At 39.4% G+C, this 19,188-nt stretch overlaps 1 protein-coding gene across 3 annotated transcripts in view; it reads right to left on the bottom strand.

Annotated features, from left to right (window-relative positions):
* Positions 1 to 19,188, bottom strand: part of PLCB4 (phospholipase C beta 4) — a 417,084-nt gene that overhangs the window by 142,652 nt on the left and 255,244 nt on the right. For all 3 annotated transcript variants that reach the window (XM_029220101.1, XM_029220098.1, XM_029220099.1), the window contains exon 3: positions 14,712 to 14,810. In XM_029220101.1, coding sequence (XP_029075934.1) covers positions 14,712 to 14,795 — 84 coding nt within the window. In that variant the 5' untranslated portion in view covers positions 14,796 to 14,810. The remainder of the gene's footprint in view (positions 1 to 14,711; positions 14,811 to 19,188) is intronic.

Below are 19,188 nucleotides of genomic sequence, written 5' to 3'. Positions count from 1 at the left end.
CAGTAGGAGAGCACTGGAGGCAGCAGCAAAAGTGTCCTCAGGGTGACTCTTCAGTAGAAAGAGTATGTTGGCTTACATTCTTGGGAAGCTATTCTGGCTCAGCCTATCCACTTCATTAAATGTTTTGATGAGGCAGGATTTCAGAGCAATTGCCTACTATTTATGGTTTTATGAATAAGCAGTTTAAAAACCATGTGTTTCTTATTAATTTATCAGAATCAATATTCAGTATTAAAGACAGGTTTCCCTGCTGAGGATATTTTATGTCTATTTCTATTGATTGAAAGGAAATGTAATAGAATAGGGAACTCTCTTCAATATTCTGTAATAACCTATATGGGAAAAGAATCTGAAAAAGAATGGAAATATGTATATGTATAACTGAATTACTTAGCTGCACACCTGAAACTAGCACAGCATTGTAAATCAACTATACTCCAATAGAAAATAAAAATTAAATTAAAAAAATAAGTTCATCACATTGTAAATCAACTATACTTCAATAAAAATTGTTATAAGTAGGTAAATAAAAAGTAAATAAAAGATTTCATTAAAAAAGGAAATGTAAAAAAAAAAGTAAAGAAAGGAAATATTATATTCCTTTCATATAGTACATTTTATCTAGTTGTGTGGGGTCTTCTCCCCCCAAAATGTAAAGACTAAAAAAGTCCTGCTTAGTACTTTTTTATCCTTAAATGCTGATTTTCACTGATTCAAAGGTAGAGGTATTAGTGTTTTTAGGGTTGCTTATGAGGCAGTTATTTGCCCTTAGGGGCAAATAAATGAAAAATAATTTTTTTGCCCATCCTCATTTCTTTAGCAGAATCCAATTAAGAACTCCCGGCTGTAGTAATATAATAATTATGGTCTTAAATAGATAAAGCAAATCGGTGACTAAAAGAGTTAAACAGCCTTCATTAAGGAACTTCAGAAAGTGTTTTTTCAATAGGTAGCTTGGTTTTTTTTTTCAATCATACATAGTTCCCCAAAATATGTTTCTTTGTGTAGGGAAGGAATAAGATTTCCTTGACCTACTTAGGGTCCCTGGCTGGGTCTGAAAATTAAACTGACAAAACAGATCAGCAGGAGAAGAGCATATAAATGTATTTAATATAAGTTTTAGGTGACCTGGGAGCCCTTATAAGAAAACGAGGACTAGAAGAAACAGTTAAGCTTGAGTATTTTTGTGCTGGGTTTGCAGAAAAGTAGACAGTTGTGGAGAAATATGAGAGTCAAGGAGTATGAGGTAAGTGTAATAAACTGGGAGGGGGGGCTTTGGAAGGCCTGTTTGTTCAGATTCTTCTCAGAGCCCCTTTTTCTTCAGAAGATAAGGACCCCCCTTTCATCCAGCAGTAGGAAGCATACCTCTCACATGTGGGTTTTATGACCTGTTTCAGAGGAGAGGAGGGGAGTAGATGGGAAGGTCAGAGTGACCTTCCTGCTTCTATTGTTTTCTCAAACTCCTTCACCTTAAAATACTCAATACACTAAAGGTGCCATATTTGGGGATGGCATATTCTGAACCCCATCATTTGCAAATGGCAGCCATTCCAAGATGTCAAGTCATCGTACTGATAGCTGTGATACCTGTATGTTCTCTTCATCAAGACATCAGTTCTGGAGACTGGCTCTGTCCATGAATACATGTTGGGTAGTAGTCAATTTCTTAACTGATTTAAGCTTCTCTTTCCCCACCTGTATAACGTGGAAAACAATCTCATTTAATCCTCGCAACCATCTGCGGGTTTAAAGAGATGATTGACATCAAGTGCTTAGCACTGTGCCTGGCACCTAGAGGAGCTCAATAAAATCTAATAGGTTCAACTCCTCTGGAAAAAAGAAAAGTCTCTTTTAGTGAACAGTTTTCCCCTGTTTATCTGAATTGCCTGTTTGGGGAGATTAGTTGTAAAGGACTTTAAATGGATTTATTTATTTATTTATTTTTCCTTCTAAGGAAGTCTAAAACTCCTTCCCTTGCCCTATGCCTAGTGGTTCTTAAATTCGAGCTGCATCAGGATCACCCAGAGGGCTCTTAAAACACAGACTGTTGGAGTCCACCTGCAGTTTCCATTCCCAATTCAGTAGGTCTGGGGTGGAGCCTGTTTTTGGCACTTCTAACAAGTTCTGCATGTGCAGCTAAGGCTGCTGCAAGGATCACACTTTGAGAACCACTGCAGGCTAGCTAGCATGGCATCTTTCAGCTCAGCCTGTGAACGGTTATGTTACCTCAGGTGAGGTGTTTAACCATGTTAAGCCTTGATTTTGTAATCTGTAAAATGAGGCTACAAAGACCCACCTAACAACAGGGTTCTTAGGAGGCTTGAATGAAATAATGTCTGTAGAGCATTTACACAATGATACCATTTGTAGAGCACCTGGTGAGGGTTCACAATGGCAGATATTTCTACTGCAAGTGAGGTAGGAGGTAGGTGGGCCCTGGCTGGACAGCTGGTATTTACCAAGTGAAGTAAAATTAGAGCTTTGTTTTCCTTAGACACGCCAAGGACAAAGTTAATGGCAGGAGCTGAGCTCTGCTGGAATAAAGAGATAAGATGACCACTCCTGAGGTCAAGGAGAACTCCCTGGACTGCACATGTGTAGAAAGGCTCCTCCGGGGCCAAAAGGGGGGGCACCACCCCATTAATAGGTGATCTCAAACCTCCCACAGGCCTCTGTGCTGGAATCCATCTTGGCAAAAGCACACACATGCATGTTGGAGAGGGTCCTAGGACAGGTGATGTGTGGAAAAGAAATGAGATAATTGGCCCAAGGTAAACAACGACCTGGAAAAACTGCCCTATATAAATGATTTAACTGCCTCTTTGCTGTACTCCTCATTAGGGAGGATGCCCACACCCTTTCTCTTTGGGTGCGCATCTCTGCCTTGCTTCTGCCTTACATAAACAGTTTCCCTGTGTGCTCTCCCACAGGTTGTGCCGTGCTAATAATAATAAATTTTGTACCTGATTTTACAGTTTTTGCTTCCTTGAAACATTCTTGTTTCCAAATGGGGCAAGAGCCAGGGCCTCTTTGCTTTTAGCCTTTAGCCCCTGGTGGACTAGTGGCTAGAATTCCTGGTTTACATCCAGGCTACTCAGGTTCAATTTCTGGGCAGGGAACTAAAACCCTGCTTTTCAAGACCACTTGCTGCTGTCTCTCTGAGAACATAAAGACTGAAAAGCATCCTCCCTAAAAAGAACCAAAACCAGTAACAACGAAAACATTTATCATCACTTTTAGCAGCAGGGAATTCATTCACATGAAACTGAGTTTAAAGAAATGCCATTTTCTTACTTGAGAAGGGAGATCAAAATGATTCACTTTAAAATATGCTGTATATTTCATTTGACTGTTCATTTGTTCACACTTGAATGAACTCCATTAATTCAATGGCCAGGCCACACGCATGAACAGAGTGTGATTCCAAACAGAACGCAGCCAGGATGTTCTCTGGGCCCCATCGCCATCAGGCTGGAGATCCACAAGGCTGCACTCATCAACCCTAATTAAAGAATGCCTGACCACAGCCACTGACCTCCTGCTCCCCTGCAGCTATAGACAAGATTTGAAGGAGCAGATACTGTGCATTTTCCTATTTACACTCAGGTAGAAAAAAAGCAATAAAAAACTAGCACTGTCTACCTGAAACTAACATGATATTGTAAATCAACTACATTTCAATTAAAAACAAATGTTAAAAACAAAAAAAAAACAAGCACTGTCATTTTAGCCACTGAATTTTAACTAAATTCTTTAGCATAGCAGTCATACTCCAGAGACCTAAGTAGCTCCTCAGCTAGCTCCTTATATTTGATTTACTCATTATTTATACACTTTCTTTTTGTGTTGTATTGCTTCATTTTGTTTTCACCAGCTCCTTGTAAATTGAACGCCCGCCTGGATTTCCTTCTCTAGCTTCCTAGTGGATGCATGTCTCATCTTCCCACAAATAAGTCCTTCCTACACCCTTGAATAGCATGAATCTCAAGTATTAGAGTTTTCCATGAGACTGACTCAGACACCATTTCATGGGTGAGATGCTCCTATTCCTCCAGGGAATAGAGTTATCTTCTACCTTTGTGAAGAAATGTAAACCCAAAGAAACCTCACAGAGAGGGAAAAAACATAAAAGTGAGAAGAGTAAGCAGAAACAAGTAAACAAAACTGGAGCATCTTAGACAAGAGCAACTGATTATTCAGCAAAAGCCAATACAGTTATAGAGAAAAGGGAACAAAATTGAGGAAGACTAAACTGAAAATTTAATAATACATTCATAAGGGAAAATGACTGAGCTAAAAGTAATTACCTGAAAGTATCATCTTCACCATCCAAGCTAATTTGTTATTCATTTCTATGTATCATTATTCGTCTTCTAAGCTAGGTGTCTGCAGACCACAGCCCTGTTTTTGAAAATAAAATTTTCTTGGAACACAGCCCACTCATTCATTTACAGATTGTTGAATGTTCTATGACTGCTTTTATGCTACGAAGTTAAGTAGTTGTGACAGAGACCCTATGGCTTGCAAAACCTAAAATATTTAATATCTGGTCCTTTACAGAAAAAGTGTGTTGACCCCTGTTCTGTGCCTTTTCAATGCAAGATGACTGATTACATAAAGAGTACCTACAATAACCGTGGTTGACTGCAGAGAGGGACACACTCCTTCACCCCTCCCTGAATCTCGCTGCTCGCAAGGTGACTTTGCAGCCCCTCCCAATGTCCCCACTTACTTTGGTCTACAGCATGCAGCAGAAACTCGGCTGTGTGCAGGAAAGAACAAGCTCCATCTGCTTGCAGGAGGATGACAGACCAGGTGGGGTGGAGATGAGAGGGTCCTGCTAAGACCATCCTAAATCAGCCAGCCCCCAGTTGGACCAGCAAACACTTGAGTGTGCCCATTCCAGCCCAGATGGCTGACCCACAGATTCAAAGACTACATAAATGGTTGCTGTCCTAAATCACTGAAGGGAATTAGAACGTGCCATCCCAATATATGCCACTTTGCGTATGGATTTTTCTGAGCCGAAGGCAATCGAGAATCAACAAATGCAGAAAGAAACCTGGTCAGAGCTTCCCTTATCTAATTAAAGCAGAAACTTCTGAGAAATAAAGCCTTCCATATAGCCCCCCTCCAGGGTGTTTTATGGCCATGAAGAAGAAAGTCAGCACCAAGATGTGTCTGCACAAACCTTACTTAAAATAACCCTGATGTTCCATTAGTTTCACCATGTATTTACCGTCCCACAATTTTCTGCCCCTAGAAGCCCACTAAGCTCACTAAGGCCGGTGAAAGGACTTGCCCAAGGTCATAACTTGTAAATGTCAGGGTCAAGGCTCAAATCAGAGTCTTTTGTCTTCAAGTGCACTTACTTCCCAGAATTTTGCAAACCATACAGACCTTTCCTTAAACACCTCCTGCTTGGATGACAATGGTCTCTAAACTTTGAGGGTCTGAGAGCACAGATAATGTTATTAGCACTGTTATTTCAATGGGGGGTCTAGAGGAAGGAACAGGTCTGGGTGTTCTTGCAAAACCCCGGCTGATACTAGCCCTTGCAGCTCCGGATTGTTTCAGCGTGATTAAGTGATTAAGTGCTCAGGCTCTGGCCACACCTTTCTTACCATATGAGGAAGAGGTCACAAGATGATGAAGAGAGAGGTAACTGAAGGCGGGTGGGTGTAGAATCATAGGATCCTTAGGTGAAATATAATACATACTCTTCAGACCCACCTACCTTCCTAGCTCCCCTTTTCTAGCACAGAGATATTAAGAAAATTGCCTGTAGAGATACACCAAGTAAAAGCAAGAGCTAAGATTCCAGCTCACCTTCCTTAAATTAAACTTCTGGTGTTCTCTAACCGTACTCTGTACCTCTGGTGTGCACTTTGCACCCCGCCCCTTACAAATCCATTCTCCGCACAGCTACCAAAGTAACTGTCACCAGAACGTAAACCAGATCATGTCAGTCCCTGTTGAAAATGGCTTCCCATAACACTCAGAAAGAAATCCAAGCTCCCCATCCCAGTCCTATGACCACTGAGCCTCATACTCAGATGTGCATCCAAGTCTCTTAGAGGACTAGTTAAAACATACACTGCTGGGCCCATTCCCGGAGTTTCTGATTCATCTATGAGATGGGCTGAGAATGTGCATTTCTGATAAAGTTCTAGGTGATGCTGGTTTGGGGACCACACTTTCAGAACTGCTGCTGTACGCAATGAGGCTTCTGCCTACTTCTCAGACTTCTGTTCATACCATGCCCTTGCTCACGACGCCTACTCCAGCCAGGATGCCAACAGCACCCCTGGGAGTGGAGGATGGAGGAAGGAAGAAAATGCATCCATTTGTTCATCCTCTTGGGTAGTTTACTATGTTTGTCAATTCTCTTTTTGTGCAGTTTATTTTTAACTAAAACTTATGTGATTTCTGTATATGCAAAATGCTTCTGGGGTACAACAGAACATACAATGATAAGTACTGTTCATTTCATGAAGAAGAACCACATAAGCACATCCATAAATTACCCCTTCTCTGACATTCTCTGTGCCAGCAATCAGAGCCCACCCAGCTTCCTGGGCTGGAAATCCCAACCTCGTTTTACACTTCTTACTCTCCCTCACCTTCTACATCCACCAGGTTAGAAAATCCTCTAATTCATTTCCATCCTCCACCCCTCCTCTTATTTCCCATGTGTCTGAATGACTGTCTATCCAGCCATTCAATCCCACCTCTACCCTCCCAGACACAACTAATCAGCCAGACCCACTTTCCAGTCATATTCAGACCTCACTCTTTCCTGCTAAAAAATATGCATCGAAGGGTCCCTAGAGCCTTCAGGATCTAGTGCCAATGCTTGGGCTGGAAAGTAAAGCATTTATGGTGGGGCACTGCTCATCTCTGCAGCTGCAGCTCCTGCCTTCACCACCTGCCCTCCTACCCCAGACAGACAAGCCATGCCCCCCATCCCGCACCCATGCCCTTGCAAGAGCTCGGACTGTCCCCTCATCTTAGCTGTCCTTTGATCCGCTAATGGACTCACCCACCAATACGCAGACCGAAGGGGGCTTGCTCTCTGAGGCCTTCTCGGTCAGTCCCCTGGACCCACTGCCCACCTTGGTCTCCTCACCCCACAAGGGGTACAATCTGCCACCTTCCTCATTGCAATGTGACTGTGGGGGGAAAGCACAGGGGTGAGGGTGGTAGGACATCTGGGGCCACATGCTGAGGGCCTGCAGTATCAAACCAAGACATCTGGACGTAATTTGGTGGACAATAAAGTGATATAACATATTTTTTGTTTTGTTTTAAATGTCCAATTCTAGTAGGGACTGGAGCTTGAAGAAAGCAGGACTCATGGCAAGACAGTGAATAACTGAACTAATTATCCACCAGGCACACGTAGGAATATTGATAGGTTCCTTAGGGTAACAACTCAGAAATGGAACTCAATTTAACTCATTTCCCTACTTTCCCTCCTCTCCCTTCCAAATGTGAATCACATTCTTTCTGGTTTTGTGATTGGCTTTAAATAATAGACAGAAGCCTCTATTTCATGCACCGTCAACTAACTATCAACATTTCCTCTCACTGAGAATATTAAGCCTCTGGTTTTTCCTCTGTGTCTCCAACTAGCTCTCCTTTCCAAAATCTGTCTGTACCCTTACTTTGCACTGACAAAGTTAATAGATTTTTCATTCTGTTTTGTCAATAGTAATTAAATATTTTGTCTACCATTAGGTTGACTCTAAACATTGAAAGACTAATAAATATGATCAGAATTGTTATCATTATGATGACTCTGTAAGTATCTTTCACTGTAAATACAAGTAATGTGCTACAATTCCACTTTCTACTTTTTGAGCTGGATATCCTAACTCTGTGGGTGCAATTGAGTTTAAATCACCCAAAACTGGGAATGAGATAAAAAGATGGCTATGTATCCTTTCCATGTTATACAGGAACGCTGTCTAGAGACCCACCCAAGGATGATTTATTTCTCTAGAAGAATGCCCCTTTGTTTGACTTATTATTTACTGTAGTTTAGGGCCCAGATTTTCTGAAGTTAACTAGATAAGTTGCAGCCATTTTTTGTTCTGTAAGGGATGCATGTGATTTGTGTCTGGTAGAAAAGACAGCCTCAGGGGTTATGGTTTTATTACCCTCCAGGGCAGTAACCGGTTTTGTATCTAATTAACAAAGCTTGTTGCAGCTTTCCTTTCCTCTTTTCCTCCAGTGCTCTTATAACTAGACTTATCATCCTGCTGGTATCCTCACTGAGGAGCTAAATAAACCTTTCAGTCAAAATACTTTCTATGAGGATGTGTTTTTAGTTTTTTGCAAATTACACTTGTTAAATTATTTGCTTCACCAATGTGCAGCCTGGGGTATGTAGGGTGCCTGGGCCTTTTGGAGCTTCACTGAGTGCCCTACAGTTTGGTTTCAGAGCTACCTTGGAAAGAGGCCCAATTCGGCCTGTCCCACTTGGCCTCACTTCAGCTTTTATTGATGCTGTACTTCCATATTCCTCTGGGATTGGCAGCTACCATAACTGTTTCTGTTTTCCTGGCAGCAGTTGTGAGCATCAAGGGGCTCCGTTTCTGTGTGTGTGCAGGGGAGGGGTTTGGGGATGGTGAGTGGGAGGGGTTAGTAATAAAGACCAAGGCTTCTTCAGAAAAGGACACCAACCCGGCAGCCTGCCTCAGATACAAAATCCCACAGGTGAGGAAAAGGGGCAGCCCAACCCAAGCTGGGATTTGGGATGTGGGGTGGTGGGGGAGGGAAGTCAGCTATAAAACATTCAAATCTGTGCTCTGGCTGCCCCTAAGAAGACGTGGCTGATGAAACTGCAGATCCCAGTTAAGCAAACTGAGAGCTCTTTCTGCGTGCTGGGGAAAGAGGATGGTATTTTAAAATCTGGTTGTAATTTAAGCTAACTGTCTAGAAAACTGTGCTGTCCAATAAGAGAGACACCAGCCACATGTTGTTATGTAAGCTTTAATTAAAATTAATTAAGATAAAACCTCAGTTCCTCAGTCTCACTGGCCACTTTTGCTGTTGTTGTTTTGTTTGTTTGTTTTTCAAATGCCAAACTGAATGAATTTTGCTAAAGAGAAACTCTTGCACTCTAAGAAAAATAAGTGCAGTCTAGATTTTGTGCACAGGTTGGGGAAACAGCCTTGAGATTACCAACTGTGCATCACAACCCTCTTCACATGTGGTAACAGGCAGCCCAGATACAGACCATGTCCATCACTGCAAAGTTCTGCTGGTGACCACTTCTCTAGAAGGACGACAGACCACTTTTCTTTCAAGGGAGAAAGGTCTTTAAAATTTTTGTGTGTTTAAGTATATCCATTGCCCTTCAAAGTTACGCAAAAGCGGAGGTCTCAGGCGAGTCTGGATGGGAGAGTTTCAGCTAGCCAAGGAACCACACTGCTCAGGATGAGAAAGGACCAGAATTTCCCATTTTCCTCCTTGGTTTGAGAGGGAGTTGGTTTTTTGTTTTTTTTGTTTTTGTTTCTAATTGGAATAAGAGGCATATGGGAAAAAGGAAAAGGGTGTATTAGAAAAGGATTCTGAGGGAGAGATCAAAAAAGAAAAGAAACAGGAACATGCTTCTTGGTGGAAGAGTGGGGCAAAAAAGAAGGCAGTGAGAGAGATACCTGTTGCCCTGCTGACCTCTGAAATTTATTCCTCATGATATCTGTTGTCTCCTACTGCATGCTGCAATTCTCCTCTGCTACCACCAAATTTTTAATAAAAGCCTATTTTACACAACATCCTTGTTCCTGAGGTTCAGTGATATAATGGGTTTAGGGAGAGAAATTAGAGCAGGGAACCGTCCTGGGAACAGAGAGGTAAGAAGGCATTGAGGAGCTGAGTGATCACAAGGCGGCTCTAGGCACCTAGGAATTCTAGGAAAGGCTGGGGAGAGCCCTGAATAGCCAGAGGATGGGGTCTTCAGCCCTTTAATAAGGACATGAAAGGCAAGTCAGGATGCCAGTTGAGTTAGAGACATTTGGGCTGCATGGGTTTTAAAAAGCACTGCTGTTTCCCTCCTCCGTGATAGAAAAATGTCTAAAGATTTTTACACCACTTGTTGTACCACTTAGGAAATGAAATATATTTTTCATGTAAGTAACTTAAAAGTCAAGTAAAGTTAGATAAAAACAGCTTTTGAAGTGGCAGGAGAATACAATCAGAGGCTACAATGAAAGGCTGCAGTTCCTGAAATTTTGGGCTACCTCAGAAGAAATCCCTCAGCAGAAATAATAAAATAATGCTTAAATACAGTTGCACTAGTTGCATTTATTGGCAAAATAATACATATTTTTAAAACAGCGGTTAGTAAATCCTATTTTTTTCTGACCTAGTGAATGCTCACCCACTGATTAAAATACTTCCCTGCCTTCTTTAAACCAATACGTGGAACACAATTTAATGTTTACCCGATCCTTCAGACCGTCATGATAATGTTAGTTGCCATATGGTGCTGAAGGCGTTTATGCCCCTTCACAAATGGTCCCTTTGCCGTGGCACTTTTGGGATGATCAGGTTGTGTTTTCTCTAATTCCTGTTCCTCCCACTTGCTGTCAGCTGTCATTTCTCCCTGCTGTTCATGCAAAACACTGTAGAAACAAATCTTCTCTGCTTATATTTGGTGCCTTGAAAATTTTAATGGCCGTGACTCTAAAGAACTAAATCTTACAGAATAGGGAAATACAGTTGAGCCTTGAACAACGTGAGGTTTTAGGGCTGCCAACCCCAGTGCAGTTGAAAATATGAATATAACTTTTACAGTCAACCCTCTGTATCCGTGGTTCCGCATCCGCTGACTCAGCCAACTGAGGATTGTGTGGTACTGTGATAGGTATTTACTGAAAAAAATCCATATAAAAGTGGACCATGCAGTTGAAACTTGTGTTATTCAAAGGTCAGCTGTAATAAAAACAACTCGCTACAGCCCCATATGAAACACTATTTGGCTTTCTGGTTTGAAAATTAATAAAGGGAAACCTTACTAAAATGGAGTCAGGAGGCCAGAAGGAGAAGCTCGCACAAGGTACCACTGGACATCAACTATGGGAAGAATTGTCAGTTACAGACCCCAGAGAAGAATCATCAATAGGAAAGAATCATCAATTTCAGGCCCCCAAAAGGAAAAGATGTGCATGGCATCTCCCACAAGATACTGACTAGCCCAGCAACTCAGCCCCTGAGTAACCCACCAGCTCCCTGAACTCACACTTTTCTCCAATGGATTTTTGTTCAAAACAATCCCTCCTGACTTCCTCCTTTTTCTCTCTGCAATAATATTCCCCTCCTCTGTTCTATGAACTTGTCTATGGCTTTTGCTATAGCTTGCTTGTCCTGAATTGCAACTCCTCTGCTATTCCTAAATAAACCCATTTTTGCTGATAAAATAACTTTTATTTTTAAGGTCAACACCAGTTTGATATGTTTTATGAAGAGGCATTATTTACTTTATGAAGCTGAAAATGTTTTGCTTATAATCCTAGTAAAATAGCACTTAAGAAAGTTGAAAGCTTAGCGAGATTGTATTTAATACTTGTTAAGATTTCTTTCCTCGCTTTACCTCATTTTCAGAGGAACCTGGAAGAAAAGTAAATGCCTTTAGAAGTGCAAGTCATCAGTATTTTCTAAATATAAGTGAGTTATGATGATTAATTACCAAAAAAAATCATGAGAAATAAAAATGATTCAATGATGATAAACTTCTAGTTCATCAAATCACATTTCACTTTATCAAAAAACAGTACTCTTTCTCTAACTGGTTTCTGCTTATATGACAGCAGAAGAGATACTCAGCCAGTGATTACATTTAATCTCTTCAAAATGACCTTCTCTGAGGAACTGGAAGCCAGGAAGTATTTTTTAATTATCCTATAGATTTCCAGAGCCTGGGAAACTGCCTCAGAAAACCGCAAATCTTTTGGGATACCCTAGCAGATTCAGGGAGAGATGTCACTCGCCAGCTCATAATGAAGGGCAATGGCCATCATCATGGTGGCGCTGGTACTCAACCTAGACCTGACTTACCTGGGAGAAAAGGCTTGGAAATGCCTCTAAGTTAGCCCTTGGCCTTCTTGCCAAGTTGTGTAAAGTGGACGAAAGTAGTCAAGTGCACTTAATTGCATTCGGCTTGAACTCTCAAATTGTTGATATTGATAATTTTTAATTTAAAAGATGAAAATTAGATATGATTTACTCTAATATTTTGAATATGTTGAAGTACAGCTTTCCACACAGGTCTCAAGGACCTCTCACCATTTCAATTATCAAGAAAATGAACAAACTATAATAAAACCAAACTTAGTTGGAATCAATTGTATCTAAAATCCCCCTTTTTTTATTAACAACATCTTTATTTGAGTATAATTGCTTTACTATGGTGTGTTAGTTTCTGTTTTATAACAAGGTGAATCAGTTATACATATATCCCCTTATCTCCTCCCTCTTGCGTCTCGCTCCCATCCTCTCTATCCCACCCCTCTAGGTGGTCACAAAGCACGGAGCTGATCTCCCTGTGCTATGTGGCTGCTTCCCACTAGCTATCTATTTACATTTGGTAGTGTATATATGTCCATGCCACTCTCTCACTTCATCCCAGCTTACCCTTCCCCCTCCCCCATCCTCAATTCCATTCTCTATGTCTGCGTCTTTATTCCTGTCCTCCCCCTAGCTTCTTCAGAACCATTTTTTTTATTCCATATATATGTGTTAGCATACGGTATTTATTTTTCTCTTTCTGATTTACTTCACTCTGTATGACAGAATCTAGGTCCAGCCACCTCACTACAAATAACTCAATTTTGTTTCTTTTTATGGCTGAGTAATATTCCATTGTATATATGTGCCACATCTTCTTTATCCATTCATCTGTCGATGGACACTTAGGCTGCTTCCATGTCCTTTAAAATCCCTTTTGATACTAGATATTTACAGTGAATTTGGCAATTGTAGGCATTCTGCTAGTCCCTGGAGAGAAAAAGATAAGTAAAATATGGTCCTTGACCTCAAGAAACTCAGAGTATACTAGGGAAGACAAAAACATTAAATGAAATGTGAGTGCTGTGTAGTATGTGCAAGGGTAGTTTAGTGGTAGCACAAAGGAGTGATCAATTCTTATCAAATGGGTCAAGGGAGATATCAAAGAGTAAAGATTTCTCATCTGGGTTCTGAAGGATAAATAGGAGTTTTCCAGTCAAACAAGGAGGGATAAGTGTCTTTCAGGAAAAGGTAGCAGTAAGCACAAAGCATGAAATAGAATAGTTTATTGGGGGAATTTTAAGCATATTCTTAGGGTTAAAGCAGAGAGTGTTTGTAGAAAACTGGTGGGAAATGAGGCTGTAGAATTAGGCAGGAGCCAAATTATGGAAGACCTTGTATTTCATTCTGATGAGTCATCTTTATCCTATAAAAGGGAGTCATGGAAGCATTTTAAATAGAGGAAGAAGAGGTTCTGATTTGTATTTTCAAGATTACTCTATGATGACAACTATGGAAGAGGAAAAACAATTAGAAAAAAAGACTAGAAGAAAACTGCAAAAGAGTTAACAGTGGTTGCCTCCAGGTGGTAGAAAATTGTTTTGTTTCTTCTTATAGCAGAATGCTGTTCTTTCAGGGAAGCAGTAAAGTTTCAGTAGCATAGATAGCTGTCACCACAATACTTTAATTCAATATGAAGAATACTGACTACATTTGGGTCCATCCTTTGCCTTTCTCAATTCTGTTTACACAAAACAACTATGGTATAAATCTAGAGAGTATTATGATACATATTTTGGAAAAAACAAGTCAACCAGTTAGTGAGTTGTGTCAGCCCACAGACCTCACGAAAAGGCCTGATGATCTGAACCCCTGGGAGGCCACCACAATGAGCCACATACATTCCACTGATTTTGAAGGGAACCAACTCTGACTCTGCATGAAGTCTGAACAAGTTTTGCATCTTACTTCGCCTTAGAGGGAACAGAGTATCATCACACACCCCTCCACAAGTCATCTCAAATTCAAGTAAACTCTAAGGAAAACAACATGTTAACAATGCAAAGGAGGCTTCCACTCTCCATCCTAAACCTTCTGAACAGACTGGTGGCCCCAAGCCCCTGGTTTCTAGAAAGCCTGGAGCCATCACCACCTTGCAAGGGCACAAGCAATAAATAATAGAAGCAGAGGCACACAAAGCTTTGGTCAAGCTGATGTGTATAAATGAGACGAGCAATGCACGTGACCAGCACAAAGTCCAATCACTACTACATTTATGACAAATAGAAAGTGTTATGAGGAAAGCCTGACTAAAGCACTTCGTTAAGCAAAAACTATTACTCCGTGAAACTCATCTGTAAAACAAGCATAATAATGGCAACAATCTTATAAGGTTGTTATAAGGAATTGAACAAATAATACACAGGAAATGCTTAGAAAGCTGTCTGGCACACAGTAAGCACATAATAATTTATAGTATCAACATTATTATTATATCTGGCACAGGGAGAGGGCTCAGTAAATTATAGTATCATTATCATTATTATTATATCTCATAACTTTGACTCTTTCCAACTATTCCATCTTATAAATCTCCAGGATATTCTTACTTATATCAAAGACTATTTACTCAATACTGTGATTAAAATGAAATAATTATAAGAATGTTTTGAGAGAAATGATTAATAATGCTTCTTTACCTCTTCATATCTGTCAAAAACTGCTCCTTCTTGCAAAAACGAAGGAACTTCCTTCTGCCAATTAAATTCATAAGGTTTGGCCATGATTATATTTAAGACCTGAAAATGAAAAAGGGTATCTCATTAGTGAACACAATTAAAAAACAAGTGAAGATCAAAGGTTAATCATTTGATATTTACATGTTTGCAAAAGCTTTTCTTCATACACATGGACTAAGTCCATAAATTGTCTTTTTCCCTTCTCCTGGTTGTTTGGTGATCATTTGGTGATTGTTTGGGAAGCTTCCCCCTTCCTCTTCAAATCCTATAAAATAATTGTGTATATATAAAATCTGATGTCATCAGATAAAAGAAAGAAACCATGCACCTAAACCTACATACAGCAGAGGACTGCTGCAAAGAGCGAGAGGTTCTACAAGCCTCCACTACAAGGTGAACTCACGGCCAGGGGGAGTTGACAGGTGATGGGGTTGTAGAATCAAGTAGGAGTAGCTGTAATTTTTATTTCTCTTGGTCCTGTCTTTAGCCCTCTCTCACCCCCTCCTCCCTTGGGCCATGCAGTGAACAACAGAATGTCTGCTTTGTAGCATAGGCAGTGAGTATGACATTGAAGGGAGACTGGCATTGTCCAGAGTGGCTGCCTACACTTAGGAAGAACTGGATGTTCCTTTTACCCACCCTTCTTAGCATCCTGCACCATGGTGTGCATGCAATAGCTATAAACAGGGCATCTTAAATGAAAAGGATCACCAATAAGAATCACCAAATATTTGAGCAATGCAAAGAACATGGAAGGCAGACACCAAACAGAGTAAATAGAAGAACTTACACCCAAGAAAACAGAGTTAACAGGACAAACAGAATCTGACTTTGACTTAAGGATGGCTGATATCCTCAGAGGGAGGAAAGAGTGCATTCTCTTCCCCAAACACAATTAACTACAGATTCTAGAAATTTTAAAAAGATTGTTGTAGTCAAACTCCTAATAAATAGGTGACCTGCACTGTAAAGAGAATTCATATGAAGTGCTGAGCCAAGGAATTATCACAGAATACAACACAAAAAGAAACAGAAAGCATGACTGAAAAATTAAGAGAGATGGAAAATGGAAACAGAAAATTCAAAAACCACCTTATAGAAGGATGTCTTCTATTAGAAGGAGAGAAAGTAAAGCCAATGGAAAAATGGGAACAATTAAAGGAATAGTAGAAAAACATTTCTGAAATCTGAAGATTTGTGCTCTCAGTGTGAAAAAATCCAGTGATGCAGTAGGTATAAATGGGGGAAAAAGATACACACACCTAAACATTCCTTGAGGTGACTAAGAACAAGCAATATGAAGAGAAGTTATGAAATTTCTCAGAGATGCATAGAGAGAAGACAATTTAGAATTGAATGGCAATCAGCATGGAATCAGGCACACCATCAGAGTATTACACATGAGAAGACAGCAGAGCAATAACTGCAAAGTTTTGAGGGAAAGTAACTGTGGACTAGAAACTCTGTGACCAATGGAATAATGGTTTAATTGTTAGGAGAAGATATATTTACAGACTTTCAAGGTATCAAAAGGGTTTAATAACTTACTCTGAAAGAGTTAATGTATTATATATTCTGTCAAGAAGAAAAAGAAATATAGAAAAATAAGAGATATGAGAAGTAAGGCTGGCAAGAAGGAAGGGGAAAGGAAGGAGAAAGGAAGGAAGAAAGAAGGGAAGAAAGAAAGAAGAAAAAAGTTTAAAAAAGAGACAAATTTTACTCTTAAGTCTTATATATTATACAAAAAGAAGAAGATATAGAAATTACAATCTAGCATCCAAATTCCAGATTATATCAACACAGGTAGGTGCTGGAGGGAAGGAAATATGGAACAAAGGGAGGTAAAAAACATTTTATGGAGTGCAATATAGGTAGTTAAAACTCTAGATATTGGCAGAAAATAGAAGATCAATTATGAGTGTTAAAAATTTAAGAATTTTCCTAATAGAAAATTTTAAATGGAAAGTATAACTTGCAAATAAATGAGGGAAAAAATAGAATGAAGAAATGTGAGCCTCCTTTAAAAAGGAAACAGATAAAAGATGTGGGAAGGGAGAGGGAAAAAAGAAGAACACACAATAGCTGGAAAACACAAAGTAAAATGACAATGTATTTACTAACTGTAATAAATATGATTTGGCTAAATTCATTTATAAAAGACAGAGGCTTTCAAATTAGGTAACATTATAGTTGTTTACCAGAAATATTTATAAAATAAAAATTATATAGGAAGTTTGAAAATGAAGGGATGAAAAGAAGTTATAATAGGCACACGCTGGGAAAGGACCAGATGTAACACTAATAATGTTAGACAAAATAGACTTCAAGGAAAAAAAGCAAGAGACAGTGATAAGTCATATTAAGAGAAGGGGTGATCAAAGTTTTTCAAGTCATTAACATTAGATATGTGACCACACAGCATCAAAACATAGATTGAAAAACTGAAAATACGAAGAGAAACAGGCAAAGTCACAAACATATTAGGAGATAATGATTCTCAGAAATTAATGGAAGAATATTGAGGATTTGAAAATCATACAAATTTAACCAAAACAATTTAAATGACTCAAGTTAACATAATTTAAATATATTACTTAATGAGTTTAGCCCCCCCCCCACATACATCTTTCCTTCATTCTCTCTTTGTACCCGGCTTCCCCACACACACATCACAATCTCAAAATCTGATCATGATTAGGCCACAGAGAAAATCTCAGTACTTTTCAAGAGTCAGAAATTACAGTGGCCATGCTTACTGACCATGACTAGGCCAACTTATAAATTAATGACAGAGTGTGTAAAACCTACACACATAGGAATTAAACATAAACATACATACTTCTAAATAATTCTTGATTTGAGCAGAATAGTCAAAGCAGAAATTATAAACTTCTTAGAAATGAAAGATGGGAGTACTATATATACATTAAAACCTAACCCCAAATAATAAAACAATGACTGGTAAAAGTTAATTATTTTCTGAATATGCATATATTAGACAAAATTTGGCAGGTATTGGGGAGAGAGACAGAGTGAGAGTTGGGGTAGGAAGGAGGATGAGGAAGAACCGTAAACTCACAATATCCATGATGAAAGGTGGAGTGTAAATACAGACAGAAGGTGAACACCGTAAGAGATACTATGTATAACTTTAACAAAAATATTTGAAAACTTAAAGTGGATGTTTTTCAAAGTTAAAATAAATTTGGCTCAACAAATGAGCAGAACACTTAAACAGACCAGTAATCTTGGGAGAAATTGAAAAAATAGTAAAAGATTAGGCCCAGATGATTTTACAGGTGAGTTCTACCAAATCGTCTAGGAAAAGGTAAATCCTGTGTACCTACATTTTTCTAGGACATAAAAAAATAAAATAATAAAATAAAATAAAGCTACTACCCAACTCATTTCACAAGTGTCTTGTCAGACTCTGACAATGACACCACAAAGGGTTAATAAGAAACCAACCAACCAACCCTAGAGCTTATTCTCACAGAGAAAAACCTCTGCTAAAATATAAACCAATCTATTCCAGAAAGTTCTGAAAGAATAATTTGGGATGTTTCCACACTGAAAACAATCAATGTGATTCACTAAGGAGCAAAGTCTAATACATGTACACATTACAAGGTGATGTGAAGCTGAACGTGAAAAGTCTCTAACACATACCATTAAATGAAAACCACGTTTTTGCAGCAGGCCATGTAGTAATATGGAATAGGAACAGTGTGACACCATTTACCTAAATACACAGCCACAGAATGACATGAACTGTGTAGTAAACACACACACACACACACACAAGGCAAAACTATATATTTTTCTAGGTAAATATTCATGCATATAATACATTATTAAAAAGTTTGGAAAGAACCTTGCAAATTTATGACTCTGCTTACTTCTGGGGAGGGAACAAAGCTTGGGGCTGAAAGTCAAGATATCTTTCATGTTATCTCTGTCCTGGACTTTTTTATTATGGGAATATATTCCTGCATTCATGTGCTGCTTGTGTAAATAAAAAATAATGCAAATTTCAAAAAGGAAAAAAAAGAAGTTGAAATCACACAGATAGGCAGACGCATGAATCTTTAGTCCCAAATACTTTAAAGCAGACGAAGAGCACATTAGGTCACGTTTCAAGATAGTTTCTTCACAATGGCAACCACTGGTGTTTGAAGGAGGAACTCATCCAATATTTACTACTGACCAGGCTAAAAACTGATCAAAGCATGAAGGGCATTCTAACCAGCTCAGACTGAGGCAGGAAGCAGCCCTCTATTCATCAGTACCAAGGCCTCCCATGGAAAGCCAAGGCAGACAAGCCATGCCAGTGGGAGAAGAGAGTCCATCTGTGAGTAGGCTGGTCCATGTCTCAGTCTCCCACAATGGCTATGACTGGGTCTCTCTTCCTCTCTCTCTCTGCTTCTCTGTTCCTCTT

Source organism: Monodon monoceros, unplaced genomic scaffold, assembly GCF_005190385.1.
Source record: "Monodon monoceros isolate NGI ecotype Baffin Bay Population unplaced genomic scaffold, NGI_Narwhal_1 Super_Scaffold_13, whole genome shotgun sequence".
Lineage (NCBI taxonomy): Eukaryota > Metazoa > Chordata > Mammalia > Artiodactyla > Monodontidae > Monodon > Monodon monoceros.
Note: the sequence above shows the minus strand (reverse complement) of the source record. Positions and strands in the feature narration are given on the sequence as shown.